Here is a 22771-nt window from a genome sequence, read left to right on the forward strand (position 1 = left end):
TAAGATACAAGATTTATTCTCCAGGGCAAAACAAAATTGGCAACTCACAAGAAGCCTAGAAAAAAAAAATGGCAAAAGTTGTCTAGCTTTTAGTCTAAAAGGATGATGAAACATACAAATAGTACTTTGAGGTAATAAACAGTTTTCGAGTATTATACTCAGAATTGAGAATTAAATAACAAAGCAAGACTACAAACAAATGTTTACAAGTAATGTAGCCCAGTAAACAGAAAAGCAATTCAAAGTTTAGCCGAAAGGAATGACGTAACATATGATAATTACTTTTAGGGCAGAACTATTATCATAGGCTTGCAAGCGTAAACAAAGACTAGGTTGATGATTCAAGTCAATAATAACGAAGTAAAAACTCATCCTGAGACTTCATTGAGGGTTATTAAATATGCGTTCCAGTGGGAATGCTTACCACAGAAATCCAGTTAAATAACAGGAAAATAATGAACAAGTTGTCGCCATCACTGGTGTTTACCAGAGGATGGCAGGCCACAGGAACAAAACTAATAGTGTGAAGTGTTATCCTCGCAATTTTGAATTCAAGCTGCTGTATAAGTGGAACTTACAGCTATGTAATTACTGGGTAAGTTGCCTAATTAAAAAGCCTTAGTTCTCTTGATTTCTAGTGTTCTGCTGTCCTCTCTGTTTAGGTTGAAACTTAGTACAGAAATGCACATTCATAGAAGAGGGAAGCATTATAATAGCTGTTGTAATTTCTTGCTATATTTCTGATATTTTTTGGTCCGGTAATTATATTTGTTTTTCACACCTAAACAAAACTAGATTATTAATGACTATATGTAGATGAAATGAACAAAAAGATATCATTAGGTGGGTGTAGAGGCGTATGGTTTTAGAAACTACTGGCTTGATTTTGACAAGAATCTCAATAAAAATACTTGTTCGTTAAAAGTAAATTTTTCCATCTAAACCGGCTAAATATTCACACCCAAAAATCCATCTCAAGTTTCAATCTCCCACTTCTAGTCCACAAAAATTTACACCCAAAAATTCATCTCAAGTTTCAATCTTCCACTTCTAGTCCACACTAATTTAGGAACTTTGTTTCTTCAGAATCACTAGATAAGCAAATGGAATGCAGTCCCTCAACTTCTTGGCTTCATTTCTCTGATTAATAATAGTAATGGATGTCTTTTCAGTAAATACAAATTTTTCCATTTGAAAAAAAATAAGCCAAGCAAAACACTAGACAAAAAAAAAAAAAAAAAAAAAAAAAAAAAAAAGTACTTATGGGGCTAAGGGAAAAAAAGACTTGACATCCTTACCTGAATATTCTTGGAAACATATGGTAAGAGGACTCTTTCGAATCTTATCCTCAAACAAATCTTTCTTGTTCAAGAATAGTATAATTGAAGTATCTGTGAACCACTTGTTGTTGCAGATGGAGTCAAAAAGTTTCAAAGATTCTTGCATTCGGTTCTGAAAAGATAAAACAGAATGTGGTATATAAATATGTACATTCCTCCATTTAGCCTAAACCTCATAATTCTAAGTTAACGAGAAGTCTGGCCTATGCACAATAATAATTCATTGTTATTATAAAATAGTGCAGTTTAGCTGAACAAGCAACACTTGGGTTATAAAAGCTGCCAACATAATTCAGTATACACACATAGCAAAACTTGATCACGCCACAAAAATCCCAATGATACAATTAAGTGATGAGTGTCTTCAGCATGAAATAAAGTATTTCAAAGAGCAATTTCAGTTGCATATCTAAGTCTATCAAAGTGCTATCTTAGAAAAAATATGCTGTAAAAGCAAAAGAGAATATGGCAATTAAAATGCAGATGATCTTGAATATTGTTTGTAATGAGCTTGGCATGTAATCATTATTTCAGTTTAGATTTTCATGAATTTTTTTTACACCATATCACATTAATTACCAACCTCTCCTAAAAAATTTACTTTCAGATCTTGGCAGTGATCTGGATTTATGTAAAACTTAATACAGCTTCCCAGTTGCTTTATGTAAGTTTTCCAGTTGCAGTTTGGGACTGGCCAATTTAATTTGATGAAAAGTTAGACCTGGCATGATTCTAATAGTATTCTTGTTACTCACCATTCCAAAAATTAGCCAAACTCAGGCAGTGACTGAAGAACCAGAAATGTAATTCATAATGTGCATACAATTTTATGCTAAATGCAAGAGGTCGCTTCTGTTAAGTTTGTTAAAACCACAATTCAACTATACATTATCAAATCTGGCCCCTGAAAACTAATGATGTAAGCTACGACCCTGAACCCATTCACCAAGATTGTTCAATCACTATCCACTCTCAACAGTAATACAGCTTTTAAATATCATATTACCTCTTCCTGACAAAAAAAATCATGGCATTTACTTGTCTCACACAAAAAATATTTTATTAATTTTTTGCCATTTATAAAAAAACCCAGGATTTTATAACAAACTGATGGGTAATTTAATGGCTTAAAAATGTGATTGCATGTACTACTTAGAGAACAAAATAAAATAATTATAATACGTAATGCTTTACAATTTCCTTACTCCAAAATGCAGGACCACTTTTGTTGCAACATTTAACAAAAGCTCACATATTTATGAACTGTACTTTGTATAATATTGTGCATGAAACATATACTAAATAATTTCCTTTATAAATATTCAAGACATAACTCAAGTGATTTACTATTTCCGTTCAATGAATATTTCTATATTTATGATGTAGTCCATGAGGAATGTCGTCAGTTATTAGTGGCTTTGTTTATTGTATTAAGAATCATTCCCCTAAACTGCTGGGTTTTCTGATTATGAAATTTGGTTCCTGTTGCTTCTTTACTTTGCAACAAACTATCCTTTGCAAAACCAGTTAGTTTATTTTTTTCAACCTTGCTATACATTATACAGTGCAAATACCCAGTTTCTATGAATCCCCCTCACACAAAAAATATTTTTTTAAATATAAAATAGGAATACAGATGCACACACACATTCATACATATACAAGTTATTTCTGGTTTACTCACAGTAGTCTCGTCTTCATGAAGCACCTGGTCATATTCTGACATGGCAACACAGAATATGATGGCTGTAACATCTTCAAAGCAATGTATCCATTTCTTACGTTCTGACCTCTGTCCTCCTACGTCAAACAACCTGCAAGGAGAAAACATGACCTTAACCATAACTGTTCAGGGAAGGTTAAGGTACACTGCAAACATGTAGCCCACTAAACCCCTGAAAAATCTATAGAACACATTTCAAAAGTTGCCATATTTCACTTTATTTCAGGTATACCTCACAATATAATATATATATATGATACAGCACTACATAGCAATGACGGCTTATGATTATGCAAAACTAAAACATACAAGGCTGTTTACGGGGCCCAGGAAACAAATAAAAAAGTACTACTGGCTTGAGTACACTGCATTCCTCACATGTATTTTCAAAACGGAGTTATGTATAAAAGGGATAAAAAAAATAATCCTGAAACAATGATCTACTACACTAGAATCTAAATTACAACAATTACTCTATATAATACCATTCACTTTACATGCATCTGGTTGAGAAGGGGTTTATTATACAGTACGAGGTTTCAAGAACCTAGTAGTAATATATGATTTAATGAAATCTAATTGTCTTGAATTTTTTTTTTACTATTGTTCCAAACTTTGTTACAAACTTAATCTTCAATTACTATTCAAACTAAATACAGTACTATTCCAAAAAGGCTATGGGAGGTAATACCGAACCATCACATTTTAGCACCAAAAAATAGTGACATGATGCTGTTATAATTGTAAGCTGACTTGTTTGTTTTCACAAAAATTATAATATGAAATTCATAATAATCTAAGCCTTGTTAACACAACATAATGAATAACACATAAAATTTTATGGCTTTTATGACATTTGCGAAAAAGTTAATAGGACGTCTATTAAAATAAATCCGATACTTTTACACTGCTACATGACATGGTTTTGTAAATATACTGCAGTAAAAATGAAATGGACTAAATGTACGTTTCTCACATTGTAAAATTAGTACATTTAATCATATATATATAAAAGATGGTTAGTTATTAATGGATCCAAATACATAGAGTAAAATTAAACTTCAATTACATTACAACATATTTCTGTTACCCGCAAACCATCTGAATTAATGAATGTGAAAAAGGAAAAAACAATTGCTCCATCTGGAAATATGTTACATAACCATTTTTATACTCATTTACCCATGGGCAGACAAAATATGACAGACACTGCTAGATAAAAATGGGGAAGGGGTATATAATTTACAAGAGTATATCATGCACATGCCATTTCTGTGATTCTCAATGAATACAAGTTTAACCACTGATATGGAGAGATGCGATTCGTGCAATAAAATGCTGAAACAAACAACACTTACACAGAAGTATAAAGGAAGCACTTGGGAGATTTTTTCAAGCAGTCGAGGAAGATCTTTTGCCAATGAAGCAAAGTTTTTTCCCATTTCATAAACGACATGGAGATCAAACACGACGTGCAAGGAAGGGTTTTGGGGGAAGGGGGCTTATGACAATGGAGGGGGGGAAACAGGGAAGGATCTAAAATCAGAATAATGGGTGGGTACATAATATAGAACTATACAAAATGGGAAAGGTCAAATAATGAAAAATATTTTTATTTACAAACGCCATTGAAACAAATAAAAAATACATTGGGTGTTAAACATCAAAAATTTTTAAAAGTGGAGTACACTCAAGTCATAAAATCATATACAAAGATGCAGGTTATAAATAAAATAAAATGGTTAAACGAGTTTAGACGAAAATAACAAAAATTCATGAATGAACACAATAGGTTAGATTTGTTTTCACATTGGTTAATGCACAGCTCCACAATGAATCTGAAGGACGAAACTGGATAAAAGGAAAATCCCTCCAAACAATCAGGCACCACCCAGTGGTTCTAAATGACTTCGAGTGAACAGAAGCAGCACTTCTGGCTTCCGGACGAAATTTGGCACTTGCGAGTAGAAGCAAAAATGCGCCGAACTTGCTTTTATTATATAAATATGACTTAATTTTCACTTTTACATTAGTAAGATTATACTGTTGTTACTATTTCTGTCTTGCAAAAGTTTTACCATCTCAATTTTTTCAACTGACAAAACAGAAAAGCGTCGTTAAGATAAAAGTTGCTGGTACACTTCATTTCAATACACCAAAAACATTTTTCTTTTAGACACTGAACAGTTTTTTTTTTTTAATAAAAGATGGATGAAGTTCTTTTTTATTGAGGTCAGATGTATTGAATATTTTTCAAGAATTTTTACAAGCTAGTTTAGATCCACCACTTCCATAAGCTATTTGAAAATCAATTTATGAAAACACTTTATGATGGGATTTGCTTGTGTCTGTTAATATCGACAAAATATTTCCAAGAATTACCTTCATTCCAGCTTTTTTTTTTCGTCCCATAGCAAACTATAGTTAACCCTAGAAGTTTGTAATGCTTTATATTCATTAACACGAATTTAACAGAAGCAAGGAATTTCAGTGATGCAGATTACGAAATTAACTGAACTGAAAATTCCTTATTATAGAGTTCAGAAACTGGAAATTAATAAAACGCAAAGCCTAATTTCTGCCAAAGGCCGCATTCGGGAAAGGAAACGCTATTACTCTACAGTATATGAAATCAAATAACTTTCAACTCTCGCCAAACTGACACATAATAATTATATACGTTTCCAACACAAAGCAAGATTAAATTGTGCAGCCAAGTAGCAAACAATAACTAGGTAACTATTTTGACGGAAATAATTCTTGAAACTCTTTGGTATTATATGAAATACAATAACAAAGAACATAATTTATTCCTGGTAACTCTTACAATAAAACTTATATCTATCAAAACTCCTAATATTTTATGATACTTACTAATCGTGAAACTCAAATGCTTTCTGAAAGCTGGTAATACGAATATTTATGATAAAAGAAGCTTCTGCGATACTTCCTCTTTCTGAAACCATCTATGAACGCTAAAGTAACTATGACACTAAATTATAAATTACGAAACTCAAAATTAGTAAATAACAGTTTCCAATACATTATGAAAGCAAAATTTCCCAATATTTAATGACAATTAATTTATGATGAAAATAAACTATGAAGGTTTACTTTCTAAATTGAGAATGTCCCAACCACGACAACGAATTCGAGTAACCACAAAATTTCCCCTGAAAAATCTCTGCACTGAAACAAATTCGTGAAAGCAAAGAACCGGCAGAAAATCAATCTTCCTAGCAGACAGGACAACTAACGAGTATAAAACCTTATAATAAACTAAGGATAATTTAGTTTTTAAACTTAAATGTGGATAAACTGCGAAAGTTAATCTATGAAAACGAAATCCACAGGAATATGGAATCTCGCTTTATCCGATTAAAGGAAGTTTTATCACTTCTGACATCAAAACAATCAGCTAGGCAAGTTCCTAAAGTTAACGGCATAGTCATTCGATCTGAATTTTTATTACCCATTAAACGAGGACCCAGGCTGACCGTAATCAGATTATGACCAGCCACAAAACCTGCGTATCAGATCAGTTTTACTTTTAAAAAATTATTTTCTAACTCAAACTATATATCGCCCTTTTTTGTTTCCGCTACCAGGTTAAGAAATATTTTCTTAAAACACCTGGCACTTAACACAAGACACGCGTTAACATTATATTATAAGAGGGAAGGTTTGTGGCATGCGCAAAGCAATCATTTTCTTTACAACCTGAATCTTGGTACTGGGTGAAAGATAACCCTCCACCCCCCACCCCCCAAAAAAAAAAAAATCAGTCCACTACCTCTGACAAACATTTCTACCCTAAAAAAAAAAAAAAAAAAAATTTCTGAGCCATCTATAACCTAAAACCCTATTTCCGTAACTCTAACGACAGTTGGAGACACTGCAAAACCCTACGCCCTTTGCCATCTTTCCCTCCTAGGTCTAGACCTTGTTTCCCTCAATAGAGCTGTGGGTGTGTTGTGTATCGAACCCTTTCCCTCTGGAACTTTAATGTGTTTGTTTATTGTTTTCCCAACAAGGGAGACCAAGTTCAGTGTTTCTGACAATGGTCAAATGAAATCCTTTCAAAAAGCAATTAATATGATTTTTTCAATCGCAGTGCTACTCTGCGAACTGCGGTTGCGGACTAGCTGGCATCCTCCAGGGTAAACCACACTCCAGACCTAACTACTCTACAACTTCCAGCACCAACTTCAATGCCCCCCCACCCCCCCCACCCCCCCCCCAAATAAATAAATAAATAAATAAAAAAAAAAAAAAAAAACTCTTCTAGTAAGCCGATAACATTCACGATAAAATCCCTTTTCTTAGGGTCTGAGCCTTATACATCTTTTCTTGTTATTTTTGTACCATCAAGTATGTGGATTTAGGCTGGGGCACTCTTTCAGTGGAGTGATTTAATAACAATACTCTAGCTATAAATATTCAGGATGAGAGCAAATTAAAACAATCTTACTGTTGTGTTCAAATGCTGCAGCTTGAGAAGGCGTTAGAACCCGCTGCAATGCTGAATGATTCGCGTAACACCTCACAAAAAGTACAACCGGGGAAAAAAGAAAATGAAGTATAGTAGTAATGAAAAGGGTGACCATACCCAGTTATCAAAAGGCATTTTATGAAAATTTTTTTCAAGCTCGATAATAAAACAGTAAAGAAAACTACATCGCCACTTCTTCGCTGTCCCCAACAAAACAATCTGTTCTTACTTCTTCGTGTATCCAGCAAAACAGCAATCTGTTATCACAATGTCCCCCAAACCTTTTTATTCTGCTGGCAAATCTACACTTTATCCAAATGTTTATTTTATTATTTTTTTTTACCCGAAAAAAATTATATTTTTAATAAGTTGAGAATAATATCAATAACCCATTTAAACGAGAAACTCTCATCTCTGAACATCTATACTAGTAATACGCAAGTAATCAGTGTATACAGATTGCAATATAAATATCAATCGCCAATATGCTGACAGCCAATAAACTGATTTCCTGTAAAGCACTTTGTAAGATTTCCATTTTATAAATATTAGCGACTTTTTAAGAACAGGCATCAAATTGTAATTTAAGTAAAGAAAACAGAAAATGTATGAAGAGTGACCACTGGTACTACTGGAGAGTGATGATTAATCATTTTTAAATCTAAGATTATCACTGCCAATAGGACTGAAATATCTTATCCGCCACTATGTTTTAAATCCTTTTTGTCCATCACTGGTTATGAAGAGAAAGGCCTCTCCAATAAAACAACGCGAAATAAACAAGAGGCCAATGGCAGTAGTTACCGCAAACATTTGTGTTTACTTTGAAAATATAAGAAGGCAAACCTTAACCTGCTAAGCTCTGATTACTGGAATGCTTCCCAAATACAAATGAAAACATTGCAAGAGGTCTACAAAATCAAAGGAAATGTATGGAATTCATAGGATTACCTCCCTAGTATGGACGACAAACATTTAATTCAATACCCATGTATAAAATCTTACATTTTTTCTTTTCAACTAATGTCATGTATGGACGATCACTATATATATATAAATATATATTACTTTATTATATTTACAAGTGTAAAAGCTATCAATATCGTTTAATATTGAATTCACTACACCTTGGGAATAACTTACACCCAAATAGTTATAATGCGTAAGTGCCTGGCAATCACTTTGACCTTCCAGCTGCGCAGAAGCACATAGGAATTTAACAACAATGCCATAACTTGCCGCTAGGAAACAGATGACCATTAATTACAGCCGCACAAATTTGTTGAACAGATTATAAATTTAATCATTTTGCTAGATCGTAGCCCACTGTAGTAAGTACATAATTTGAATACAGAAATGATTATTCAGATTTCGGATAATTTCGACCTAAAATTCATATCGTTCCAGATTTTACTCGCAATAACACGCAATGCAAAGCATACACGAGCCATAAATACGGTGTCCGAGAGATAAAACACAGCGTTGACAACAGTGGTCCCTAACTTTCAAGAAAAATCCTTTGGAAATGCACTTTGAGGATGATTGCGACTCGGTGACAATTTCATCAACAAAATTTGTGTAAATAAATAAAAAATCTAATTTACCTAAAGATATACTCTTAATCACATTATTTGTACAGGATTTACGTATTTATGTTAGCATCAAATTTATAAAAGACGGGTCACGCTACTGTACCAATAACCACCAAAATATTTTCATCCATACATTTCTAATTATCGAAAATGTAGAAAAAATATATAAATCTAAATTTTTTTCCTATTATTCGAGTTTTGATATATATTTTTTTTTGTCCAACAGTGGCTGTATAGCTTGCCTTTATTTGTTTATTATTATTATTATTATTATTATTATTATTATTTTTTTTTTTTTTTTTTTAGAAAAGACCGAGTTCTGATAAAAGGTATGTTGAGGACTGGGGAAACTTCACGTTCATCTTTTGTTTTTATATTATGGATTTTATTTTTTAAGTAATTTTCCCTTGCTAAGATTAACATGTTATAGGTGCGTACCAGTTTCAGCACAGGTTAGGTTAAAGTCAATCATTAGGTCAACCCCTAAATAATACCACGACGAATCATTAATAGCATATATATATATATATATATATATATATATATATATATATATAATATATATATATATATATATATATATATATATATATATATTTTGTATCATAATAGGAAATGCAAACTTCTCAAATGTTAAGCATTAATATTCTCACCCACTAACCAGCTACTGCCATTTTAAATTAATTTAATATTTATAACTCATGGGGAAAAAATGTCAACAAAGCACCTGTTTCTAGGTCCAATTCTAGACCAGTTCAAAACTCTTCCCAATGTCTCTAGAACTAAACATGCAAATACAAAAGTACAAACTGAAAAAAAATTGCAAATTAAAAGAATTACTACATATCTTGTAATTCTAGTTGATAGTTTCGACACTTTTAAATTCTAATTCACACAATTCGTTCCGTTGTACCAAATTTTTCAAAAGTAAAAAACCTAAGTGTTTGAACCTTATGTAACAAATTTGCTACTGTTTCATATATTGGAATATTTTGCCTATGTCTCAAGACCTAAAGCCTGTTCTGATTACTGTAAAATACATTTTTTTACAACAGTACACATCACGGGCCTTATTTCAACAAACAAAATAGAGAAGGATTTGATCTGGTAGACCTGACTAATGGCGTGCAAGACTACTTTCACTTTTTTCTGTAACCTGCTGATGCTTCCAAAATCATGGTATAAACAAATATTTCGATACAATAGTGCAGTAGTAATTTCTGAACATTTTCTGAGTTATTGCAAAACTTATATTTCAAAAGAACCTTGAGCAGTAGTTTTTACGGTGCCCAATAAGCTTGAGCACAAAATACATGAAAAAGCTATTAATAAGCGTAATTTTGCACATGACTTGACCTATAAGTGTAGCACTTTGGTAAGCACAAGGAATTAAATTTAGTCATCGAATAAGAAGGTGCAACATTAATGTATATATAAAATAAATACATATAGACATGAATGGCTTAACTATTTATTTTACTTGACACAAATAGAAGAATAATATCTTTTGTATATTTTCCTAAAAGTCTTGAAAAATGTGCTTTCAAACTGCGAATTTAGATTTATTACACCATGACTCTCAAAGCACCAGCAACGTAAATTATCATTAGAAAAATAATATTCGTGTTCATTACAATTTTCAACTAATTTCATTCCAACAGGTGAAATAAATTTGGGGAAAACAAAAAGAATACAATTTAAGGTTATTGGACACATGATCAGATAATACAAGGAGAAATAAAATGAGAATGAAAGAAAATAAATGCGTGCGGGGCTACTGATGATAATAAAAATGAAATAAATAGGGGATCAATAAACCGAAATCACTGAATAGAAGCTTAATAGAACCACTTATCTCTCCTCAGCGTATCGGTGACTGACGTAGCGGTGACAGAGAGATGAAACTCAATAACTGACGAATAGACTGCATAAAGAAAATCGGAAGAAGAAGCAGAGGAAGGAGACTTGAACGCGTCTAATACCCGTCGTTTTGTTTGTCTGGGAGCGTTCTTTACCTTTTATTCTTGACAGTGTACTACATAAATTCTTTCCTTGATGTTGCCTGCATGAGCATGGGTAACTCGGGAAAATTAAATTCACCCGAAAGTTTTACATTTTATGTCTTCATTACGTCTTCCCAACATTTTCGATTTTCTGATCATGTTAAAAACATTCACAGTAGAGACGAAAAACTTCTTCTGGAGAGCAGACTTCCAAAAAAAAAAAAAAAATGCGAAAGTAGTTTCTGTTCAAAAAGGGGGATTCCACGAAAAATACACAACCGGAAGCTTCACTTGGAAAATCCAATATTTTTTTTTTTTTCAGATTCACTGACATACCCAAGAAAACTGGACAAACATTCAGATATAACATTTCCACTGTCTCGTCAAACGTGTGTACATTAATTCATTCATTCATTATACATACATACATAATTATATATATACATACATATAACATATATACTTATGTATGTATATCAAAACACAACATACTAATTTCCTATGCTATGTCTCATTACGCGACACATTTAACCAAGGGAAGATCTCTTATCTCCAAGCATATTTCCTTAGATTAAATATATATGTAAATGTATATACATACTTTACACACACACACGCACACACACACACACACATATATAGATATATATATATATACATATATATATATATATTATTATATATTATATATATATATATATATATATATATATATATATATATATATAATATATTATATATGCACAATTTTGTATAAAATCTCAAGCACGCAAACACATGCATTTCCTACGATGTCTCATTACGTAAAACATGTACCCAAGGGAGGAACTTATCTCAAAGGATATTTCTATGGAATATATATATATAATATTATATATATATAGATATATATATATATATATATATATATATATATATATAAGTTTTATCAGTGATTCAAGGTATAATGTCTGATAATGAAAATTTCAAAGGAGAGGTGGTCTTTAAAGTTGTCAAACGAGGAGTAAGATGAATGTATCATGTCAACATAAAACAAGTAAGCATGTCAGTAAAAGCATAAAAAAAGTGCTACTGGAGCCATAAACATATTAATCACACCAAGAAACAATAAATGTTCTGTCACTGAAGAAACGAGCTAATCGGTCAATCAGACAAGATGTACTACATCCGGTTTGGGCGATGGTGATCATCTTATTCAACTGGAGTAATCAGAGGTGGATAATAAAATGATTTTTTTTTTCAACCTAGACGTTTGAAGGCAAGTGTATAAAACATTTCACTAGTCTTGAAAAATGAAAATATTTAGAGGAGCACAAGGGCTTCCTGTAGTGTCTGTATGTGTTAGAATATAACATAGGCGTCACGGGAATGACAAAAAAAAAAAAAAAAAAAAAACGTTTACCTCTTGATCTAGGTGTTAAGCTAGACACTTCAGGCAAGGAACCTTGTATGGATATGGTGCTTATTAAAGCCGTTTTATTGACTTCTGCTAAGTAAACTATGATCATTGGTTCCGAAGCTATTAACCGAATTGGATATTTAAAAAAAAAAACGTGGTGGGAGCTTCGGGAGCGTAGTCGCAGACAACCAGAAAACATCCCTTTAAAATCTAAAATATCCCGACCTTCAGTAAGAGGCGTTTTCTAGCCGACGGGTCAATACAGCTACAACCAGATGGTCTTTAAAATAAACCATCTTGTTTTTCTCTCTTTTTCAAACTCTCTAGATATGACTCTTCCTCACCTATAAACAGCTTTGCACCTGACAAAATCCTATTCCATTTTTTCCTTTAATGTTTCTGACCAGGAAAAGGATTGCGAGGATCATTATATCGGGGTTAAAAGAGGTTGGCGGGAAAGATGCCGTCTGGCCGAACGCCAGATTCTGGTGGGGCGCAGGCCATCTGGTGGCGCTGAAGTCAAATTTAAAAAGGTGCACAGCTATCGAAACCGTCATTTCAGATTATATTCTGTTATTTCTGGCAACATTAAGGATTATCGAATGCCGTAACGATCTAGCGATAAACAGGATAACGAGGGAGTGATCGGCGAGGTAAGATAAAAGGCACAAAAGCGAATACTGTCATGGATCATCGGAAGAAAATTGAGAGTACTGAATTAACTAGACTGAAATTCAAGCGAAAAACAGAACTCCACGAGGAATCAAAGTGAACTATTTAACAATCCTGGAATTAAAAAATCAAAACTTCTCTATAGATATAATGAGTTTTGAATCTCATTTATTGTATTTTCGTCCTCTTTAGGAGGAAGAGAAAACAAAAGTGGCTTACTGCCATACACACATACCGCAAGAAGTTCAACAAATTCTGTGCAGTCCACAAATTTTTAACAATATATTCACGGTACTCGACAAACGTTATTTTCTAGCTATATTTTTGGGTGACATACAGGTTTTCTTTTTATATCTACTACAGCTCCAGTTCCGAACATCATAGGTTCAAGCTACAAGTAAGTCATTTAGATACGGTTTGGCAACGTAGCAAATACTGAAACTGCTACTACCAACACACAAAAACAACTCGTTTCCTGCTTTAACCCTCTGGTCACAAAAAGTTTAAAGTATGACTACGAAAATACGTTAAATTTTTATACAGTTATAAAAATATATATATATATATATATATATATATATATATATATATATATATATATATATATAAAACTGCATAAAAATTTAACGAGTTTCCGTAGTCATACTTTAAACTTTTTGTGATTTATATATATATATATATATATATATATATATATATATATATATATATATATAACTGCATAAAAATTTAATGAGTTTCCGTAGTCATACTTTAAACTTTTTGTGACTAGAGGGTTAAAGCAAGAAACGAGTTGTTTTTGTGTGTTGGGAATAGCAGTTTCAGTATTTGCTACGTTGCCAAACCGTATCTAAATGACTTACTTGTAGCTTGAACCTATGATGTTCGGAACTGGAGCTGTAGTAGATTTTAAAAGAAAACCTGTATGTCACCCAAAAATATAGCTAGAGAATAACGTTTGTCGAGTACCGTGAATATATAGTTAAAAATTTGTGGACTGCACAGAATTTGTTGACCTTCTTGCGTTATGTGTCTATGGCAGTAAGCCACTTTTGTTTTCTCTTCCTCCTAAAGAGGATGAAAATACAATAAATGAGATTCAAAACTCATTATATCTATAGAAAAGTTTTTATTTTTTTATTCCAGGATTGTTTAATAGTTCACTTTGATTCCTCTTGGAGTTCTGTTTTTCGCTTGAATTTCAATCTAGTTAATTCAGTACTCTCAATTTTCTTCCGGTGATCCATGACAGTATTCGCTTTTGTGCCTTTTTATCTTACCTCGCCGATCTTTCCCTCGTTATCCTGTTTATCGCTAGATCGTTACGGCATTCGATAATCCTTAATTTCGCAAATGTAACTCCTTCTGTCATTCACTACTTGAAAAGGTTGGGACTCAGTCCACCGAAATATAGTCCTTAGCCTTAAACCCAAGTGTTTTAATGGGCTTTTTATACTTGAGACGTATCCTGTTTTAACAGTTATTTTACATACATACATACATACACACACACACACACACACACACACACACACACACACACATATATATATATATATATATATATATATATATATATATATATATATATATATGTGTGTGTGTGTGTGTGTGTGTGTGTGTGTGTAAAATAAAACAGGATACGTCTCAAGTATAAAACGCCCATTAAAACACTCGGGTTTAAGGCTAAGGACTATATTTCGGTGGACTGAGTCCCACCCTTTTCAAGTAGTGAATGACAGAATGAGTTACATTTGCGAAATATATAGTGGGAGATATGACCTCAGGTGATGCCTGCGGTCACCGCTAAGCCGACGTTGATTATATCAATTGTCTTAATCTGCTTCAGCGTATTAAGACAACTGACACAACCAACATCGGCTTAGCGGTGACCCCAGGCATCACCTAAAGGCATATCTCCCACTATGTATTTCGCAAATGTAATTTCTTCTGCCCTTCACTACTTGATAAGGGTGGGAGGCAGTCCGCCAAAATATAGAACTTAGCTTTAAACTAGAGTGTTGTAGGGTATATATATTATATATATATATATATATATATATATGGGTATATATTATCTATGTATGGGTATATATATATATATATATATATATATATATATATATATTGTAGGGCTATTATATATATATATATATATATATATATATATATATATATAATATATATATATGTATATATAATATATATATGTGTGTGTGTGTGTGTGTGTTTTAAACGATACGCTGGTTTCCATCACAGAGAAAAGATCCGATGAAATGTGTGTGTGCAGATGGTTACAAATTGGAATCGAACACATTCGTAGCACGGAATGAGAAAAAGTAAAACTGCAGAAGCAACTTGCAAAAGTCAGGCTCGTAACTAAATCATGCAATGTTGCTTGCAAGCAACTGCTGGTTATAACCATAACTGTATCAAGCTACGACTTGAGATATCACTAATAAATACATTTAATACATAAGTGATGTGATTTACTACTACTTGCTATTAAGCAGTGACTGGACTCAAAAGTGTAACAATGTTAACTGAATATTATATTAATAACAATAGTAATGTACTTTTATCGGCAGTGGCCCACAAGTCTCATTATAAATGCATTTGATTATTAAAATCATATCTCATCTAAGAGAACCTACAAGCTCCCTCCATATGCTACAGCAAATTGTGCTATTGGATGATTCAGATGACACAAAACATCACATTTTCCTAGATACCATCACCTACCATTTGATGTGAGGCTTAAAAGTCAAATGACTCTATGTTACCTCTTTTCTTATATACAAAGCCTATGAACATTAAAACACAACATGAAACTTGATGTCGATATTATAAATAATGAAATTATGAATAATGAATCGGGTCATGACATGGTTATATGCTTGACTTGAAAGATGTACGGAAAGAGAACGACGTAAGAATGAATAATGGAAAGCCACAAAAAAGCAGTCTTAAAATAAAAAGTGAAAGTAAAATGTACTTAGTAGGGCTTTAATGACAATGGTAGAAAATTATTCAAATGAAGAGTTTCCATTCCACGATATTTACTTTCACTCCAACATTCTACCCTAAAAGCGGCAAATATTCATATTTTCATTGAAGGAAACTCACTCACTCTATACAAATGAATATATATATATTATATATATATTATATATATATATATATATATAATATATATATAGATAGATATATATATATATATATAATGAACAACACATTATACATATTATATACACACACAAAAACACTCACACGCATTCAATCGACACCAAATCACGTATAGCACATTAATATATGATTCGCTTGGGAAAAATTTGAATCTAAGGAATATATTATGATTCCATAATGATAGGTGCACACCCTGACAAGGATTCGAACCCATAACATTTAGGATCGGTAAACGAGCAAAATGTAATTTGGTGCACTGGCATCAGTGCATCATATCGACTATTGTGCCAACCCTAATATGTTTGTCTCTAATTCCGGTCAGGGTACGAAATCCTCACCTTTGGGTGCAAATTATTCCCAAGGTATAGTGACTATGTTAATGGGCTGTTTGTCATGTTATATTATTGATACAGTATGATATACACACATATATATATTATTATTATAATATATAAGCACTAAGCTAGAATTGTTCTTTAATATGCAATTCGCTCTACCTCGGAAATAATAAATTTTCATATATGTTAACCCTGAAATAATTTTGTCCTCTCGTGGATTCGAACCAGCGCATAGAGGAGAAATCAGGACTGCAGTGACGCCCTAGCCGACCAGGCCAACAAGTGAGGTATAATTTGATATTGACTCCCACCTACAAATCACTGTCGAACTCAGGTAATTGTAATTAGAATCGATATCAACCCACCTCTACCAAGTTAACCGTGTCGTGCGTTTGCCGCACGTAGCCATATTATGAATTTTAATCACATCACCATGAATCATATACAAGCATTAAGCTACAAATGTCCTTTAACATCCAATTTGCTCCACCTCGGAAATAAAATATTTTCATACATGCTAACCGAGGTAGAGCGAATTGGATATTAAAAACATTTGTAGCTTGATACTTATATATGAATCACGGTGATGTGATAAAAATTCATATATCATCATTAGTTACCAAGTTAACTGATCTTAGAATTCCATGAGAATTATCAACTACATTCAACGCTCAGGATTTTCCAAGCAGCTTGGATCGACACTCAAGTTGAAGCTTCGCACCACGAAACGCACCTTGAAGACAAACTATGCAGGAAAACCACACGAAATTTTTACTGCATAGGTTTATCTCGTTCCACCGCATTTTCCAACACTTTCACAAACAAAGAGATAAACTTTCATACGCGTCAGTGAAATTCTTCTGTTCTCTGGGAGGAGACTTAAAAGAAAAAAAACACAGTGAATGACTATGAAGATCTCCAAGACTAAAGTCTTCATGTGGCTACACTATTCACACAACTAACATAATATATACTCAGTTTCTCCTAATACATGGTGAAAATAAAGCTATAGTGATTTTTAAGTCATAAACAACTTGGAGAATTTTTTTTAAGATAGCCAGAAATAACTTGGAGTTTTTCCATGACAAAATTGAAATAAGAGAGAGAGAGAATAATAATTATTTCCAAGTTTCCTTTTAAGATAAAATCACAACTCAAAAGAAATAATAGACAAAAATCAAGAAACTCATAAAAACTGAATTCTCTAATATTGTTCACAAAATCATTACTGCCATTTTTAGTGAAAAAATAAAATGACTACGGTTTATATAAAATATATTTAGCACTAAATATCTAGCATAGTTTGGGGAAAAGGGGCTGGGGAGCCGAAATAGGGAATTTCGATCTCAAATGTTTATGATTTTTTTTTAAACTTTATTTATAATTACATCAAGCACAATTAATCGGATAATAAACAAGCGCATGATTTACATTTGATCAGATGACATTAAATGTTTACTTATTAATTACTCCAAGAACCGTAGCAAAAAAATGTCCGATTCATTTATTGCTTATAAAGTCAGCGACTCAAATTAGACTGATTCACTGATTGAATATGATCGAAATTCCAGTTTTTATAAAGAACAATACGTACTTATGTCAGAAGCAGGCAAAAAGCTTTGGGAATGAAGAAACTAACATCGAAACACACTACTATTTATATATACGTATATATAAATATGTATATACGATCTCTTGAACTTATCAAAAGAAAGTAAAGAAAAAAAAGTTGTCAACAACCCAACGAAAAGTATAAAAGAGCAAGATAAAAGATATTGTACACATGCTTCCGACTTAAAAATTCTATAACAAACGTATTTCAGCATAAGACTGTTTGGCCATAAAATAATGCCATCAAGTAACTGACCAAGGCACATCAATAATAATAATAAAAAAAAAAACTTTCTTCCATTTTTGGAGGATTATTTTCGAAGGGAACGGAACACTTACTCACTCGCACACACAAACACACACTCGCCATCATTTGTATCAAATTATTCACATGATGGAGCATCGACAATTCAGCTTGAGACAATTCTGCGCATGACGATTCAGGGCAAGGACTATTCAGCACAAATACATTTTGCGAAAATAAAACAAAACCATGGAAAACGAAGAAAACAGTCATCAAATTCATTTTTGATTTGTAACATATTGAATTTTAAAAAGTAGACAAAAATATTCATTGAAATGACATACTATAAAATATTCCTGTACAAAAATATTCATACCAATTTATTTCTGCAATTCATGAGGTAGCTTATATTTTGTAAGCATTCCAATTTGTTTGCTCCATTCCCATATTTACTAACTGGCGCTTTTATTGCCTTAGCTGTTCTCTGATAATTTGCTTTTTTTCTCTGCGTTGTCTTGCTCCAATTTCAAAAACTCCACATGAGTATGCGTCATAACTTATTCCCATGAACTTCCATTAACATGAATTCGATCTTTGCATGTCTTGTGTTACAACGCCAAGACTCCTTTTCATTAAGAAGTTTTCTATCAAAACGATAGCAAAATCCATTTAATAGAATGTGATCACGACCTTTCTCTCATAAAATCCGCTCCATGGTGCTTTTTTTTTCCCCCCCCCTTTTTTGTTTCAGCTCAGCGAATGTTTGTAAAAACTACGCTCCAGAAAAGGAAATACATCCAGTCCGAGTTTAGAAGAATACCAGTAACTATTATTCGCTTATTGTTATAGCATAAATAACAACCGTCAATTGTTCGATGGTTGAAAGTGTAAACATTCTTAGATTCTTACCAATATTTTTAACTGTAAGTAGTTAGTTTTGTTTTCTGTCGCCAAATCAGAAATAAATGAGTATAATTTTCAATATCTTATTTCAATAAATATCATATTTCATTTTTTGAATTTCAAAAATGATTTGCAAATAAAAACTAATTTGATCAGTTTTCTTAATTTTCCATCCTTTAGCTTCATTTCGCCAAATTGTCTGCGCTGAATGGTCCTTGTGCTGAATCGTCGTGCGCTGAATTGTCTCTAAGCTGAATTGTCATGTGCTGAATTGTCGGCACAGAATTGTCGGCCCACGTCACATGACACACTGCAATGCTTCAAATTCATAGGAAGCCGCCAAGGAACACATATAATTGACCATTCCCTTCCACTCTCCCTCTCTATCTCACTTATAAATACGAAGCTTCCAGACTGGAATATTCACGGTACCACTGTCTTTACAGAACTGAAAAGATGATCATTTACAAACTTCATGTTAAAAAAAGAAAGTGAAATGATTTCTTAATTAACGACAAAAACCTTTTCTAAACGCAAACAGGGCTACGATTTTCTTGAAATTAATACAAATGAAATCATCAATATCATCATAACGTCGTATTCTTCTCCATTTCCGATTCCTTATCTGTAGGAATAAATTAAGTCTAATGGGAAAGTAATTTGTTGTTAAATGCTCACCTACAATCGACTTCCATAATCCAAATATATATCTCTGATCCAATGATTAGTCTCCTGATTATATCCTCCTCAATAGCTAACCTAATAAAATGATTACCAGATTATATCAAGCTCAGAGGTAAAATGGTATCACCGCTACTTCTCTTCCTTTTGAGAGAGCTTTATCTTCAATTTGTAATTCCCTGCCACGAATTACGCTTCTTTATAGATATTAACCATTTCATCAGCAAATTGTAATGTCTGATGCATCCTGCATAGCAGACTTGAAGGAAGTCACTCTAAATATGCCCGAATTGCAACTTTTATTTTTTTTGCAAAATAAATGTCGCAGTTTTATTTTGTGGGAGCTACTTAATCAACGCAAAGAGCCAACATACTAAACCTATTCACTAAATAAATCAAATTAACAGTGGTTGCCAGTGAATAAGAAAGCACCGAATATTTCAACATACAATCAACCATTTCATATATACGTATAGGTAAAACCACCTTTCTTTTTCTCTCTCTCGAGAGCGCACACACACACAAACATACTCACCGGCTTATACATATTCATCTATAGGTTAATCCATTTGCTGAAGTACTACTTTCATTTTTCATGTTTTCAAGTTTTACGGTATATACAAATAGTTTCAGCATTTTTTCTGATTATATATGATTTTTCTACCTCAAGAAATAAAAAAAAAATAATCTCAAAATAGCAACGACAGATGCTGGTAACACCTTGTCCACTGGCATATATTTCATTTATATACGTAAAAAGGAGCAATAAAAATAGCACAATATATGTATATATATAAACATACATATATAAAAAAGTGTGCACACTCAAGGCGCTGTGTCCATACACAGTCAAATAAGCATACATGTATGCATACATATGGCTGTGCATAAAGATATATGGATACATACATATATACATACACGTGCGTGTATGTGACAAACTGTATGTGCATAGATACTGCTTATATTCATGTTCGCACACACACAATAGATACTAGTATATATAATATAATATATATATATATATATATTATATATACATATATCATATATGTATATATATACATCTATCATCTATACATACAATAGTATATATTAAATACATATATATATATACATATTTAAAAATATATATATATATATATCTATATATATATATACATACATATATTATGCATACATATATACTGCTATATATGACACATCAATAAGATACATACATATGTTATATATAAATACATAATAAATATATATAGATCATTCTTATATATAATATATATATATTATACACACACATATACACACTGCAGATTAAATAAACATCAGGTGGCTATGGCAATATGGTTTAGCAGGCAGTATGGGGCAAAAATATATGTATACGTAAATGCATGTTTTTTTTTTCTTATAATAGTGAGAATAGCAAATCATTTCTGCAAACTCGAAATGATAAGAGTGCAACATTCCAGTCAGTTTGTGATGATCACTCCTCCCACGTCCTGAGAATATCTACGGGAGTCTCAATCCTGATTTCATTAGTAGTACTTCGTATTCAGGAACAACGAAAGTAGAAATCTTTCTTTAGTGAATCGTTTACTGTTAGAATTATGCTCACAACAAAAAACTATCCTGACCAGCAGAAGCGCTTGTTAATGAGTTACTCGACTGCCAGTGCCAATGCCACCTTAGATAAAAGAGAAAGAAACGAAAGACATCTTATCCACGTACTTGAAGTTGAGATTCTTGAAAGAGAAGTGGACTTCGACGATACCAGTTGTCTTGACACGGGTTCGTAAGATATCTTGTTCAGTTGGTTGGTATTCCTTAGCACCCAAGCGGTCTAAATCGTCGAGGAAGCTGGAAGAAACAAAGAGACATTTTGTTAGTTCAACACTCGATTTAAAACTAAAGGAAAGATAAACTGAGATAATCTTATAGATAACACTTCCATGACAAATGTTGATTATTTGCCACAAACAGCGTACATTTTGGAAAGATAAACAGGAATTAAATATAAGTCATTTGGGTATTTCTATGAGCACAAGTTGAGCTCATCATATAAATACTTTGCTCGTCTTACTGAGTTACTGGAAAAGCTTTAGTCCCAATATTTCTCGGCAACGATCACAAATTTTCTGCGACACATTATGAAAATTGCATTGGCATAATGAACTCTCGAAAGATGATTGGTTCCACTCCCATCTAATTCAGCAAGAAATGAAAATTCAATCCAACAGGTCAGAAGTTACTCAACACAAATCGTGATTTCCAGTTAAAACCGATTTGGCACCTCCACGTTCCAATTGAAATAAAAACAATTAAATATATATGGCTAAGCTGCTATGAATAGAGTTTAGAATTCTAATAATTCCTTTGCGTTTAACGCATTTATACTATATATAACATACATAATGGATAAAATTGCAATATGATACCGAACAGACACCTCCTTTCAGAACTAGGATAACACTGGCATATATCTAAGAAAAGCTGAAGATGGAAATTAATTTCTTATTGCAGATTACCTTACGACTGAAATTGTCTGCATTATGAAAGATAACATCGTGTGTGTGTGAGAGAAAGAGGTTAC

At 32.5% G+C, this 22771-nt stretch overlaps 1 protein-coding gene across 8 annotated transcripts in view; it reads right to left on the reverse strand.

Annotated features, from left to right (window-relative positions):
- Positions 1-22771, reverse strand: part of LOC135206905 (guanine nucleotide-binding protein G(o) subunit alpha) — a 676543-nt gene that overhangs the window by 45593 nt on the left and 608179 nt on the right. For 7 of the 8 annotated variants that reach the window (XM_064238395.1, XM_064238394.1, XM_064238397.1 and 4 more), the window contains 3 exons: positions 21910-22038; positions 3025-3154; positions 1299-1452 (listed from right to left, as the gene is read on the reverse strand). In XM_064238395.1, coding sequence (XP_064094465.1) covers positions 1299-1452; positions 3025-3154; positions 21910-22038 — 413 coding nt within the window. The remainder of the gene's footprint in view (positions 1-1298; positions 1453-3024; positions 3155-21909; positions 22039-22771) is intronic. The other variant, XM_064238391.1, reaches the window with a different exon arrangement.

Source organism: Macrobrachium nipponense, chromosome 31, assembly GCF_015104395.2.
Source record: "Macrobrachium nipponense isolate FS-2020 chromosome 31, ASM1510439v2, whole genome shotgun sequence".
Lineage (NCBI taxonomy): Eukaryota > Metazoa > Arthropoda > Malacostraca > Decapoda > Palaemonidae > Macrobrachium > Macrobrachium nipponense.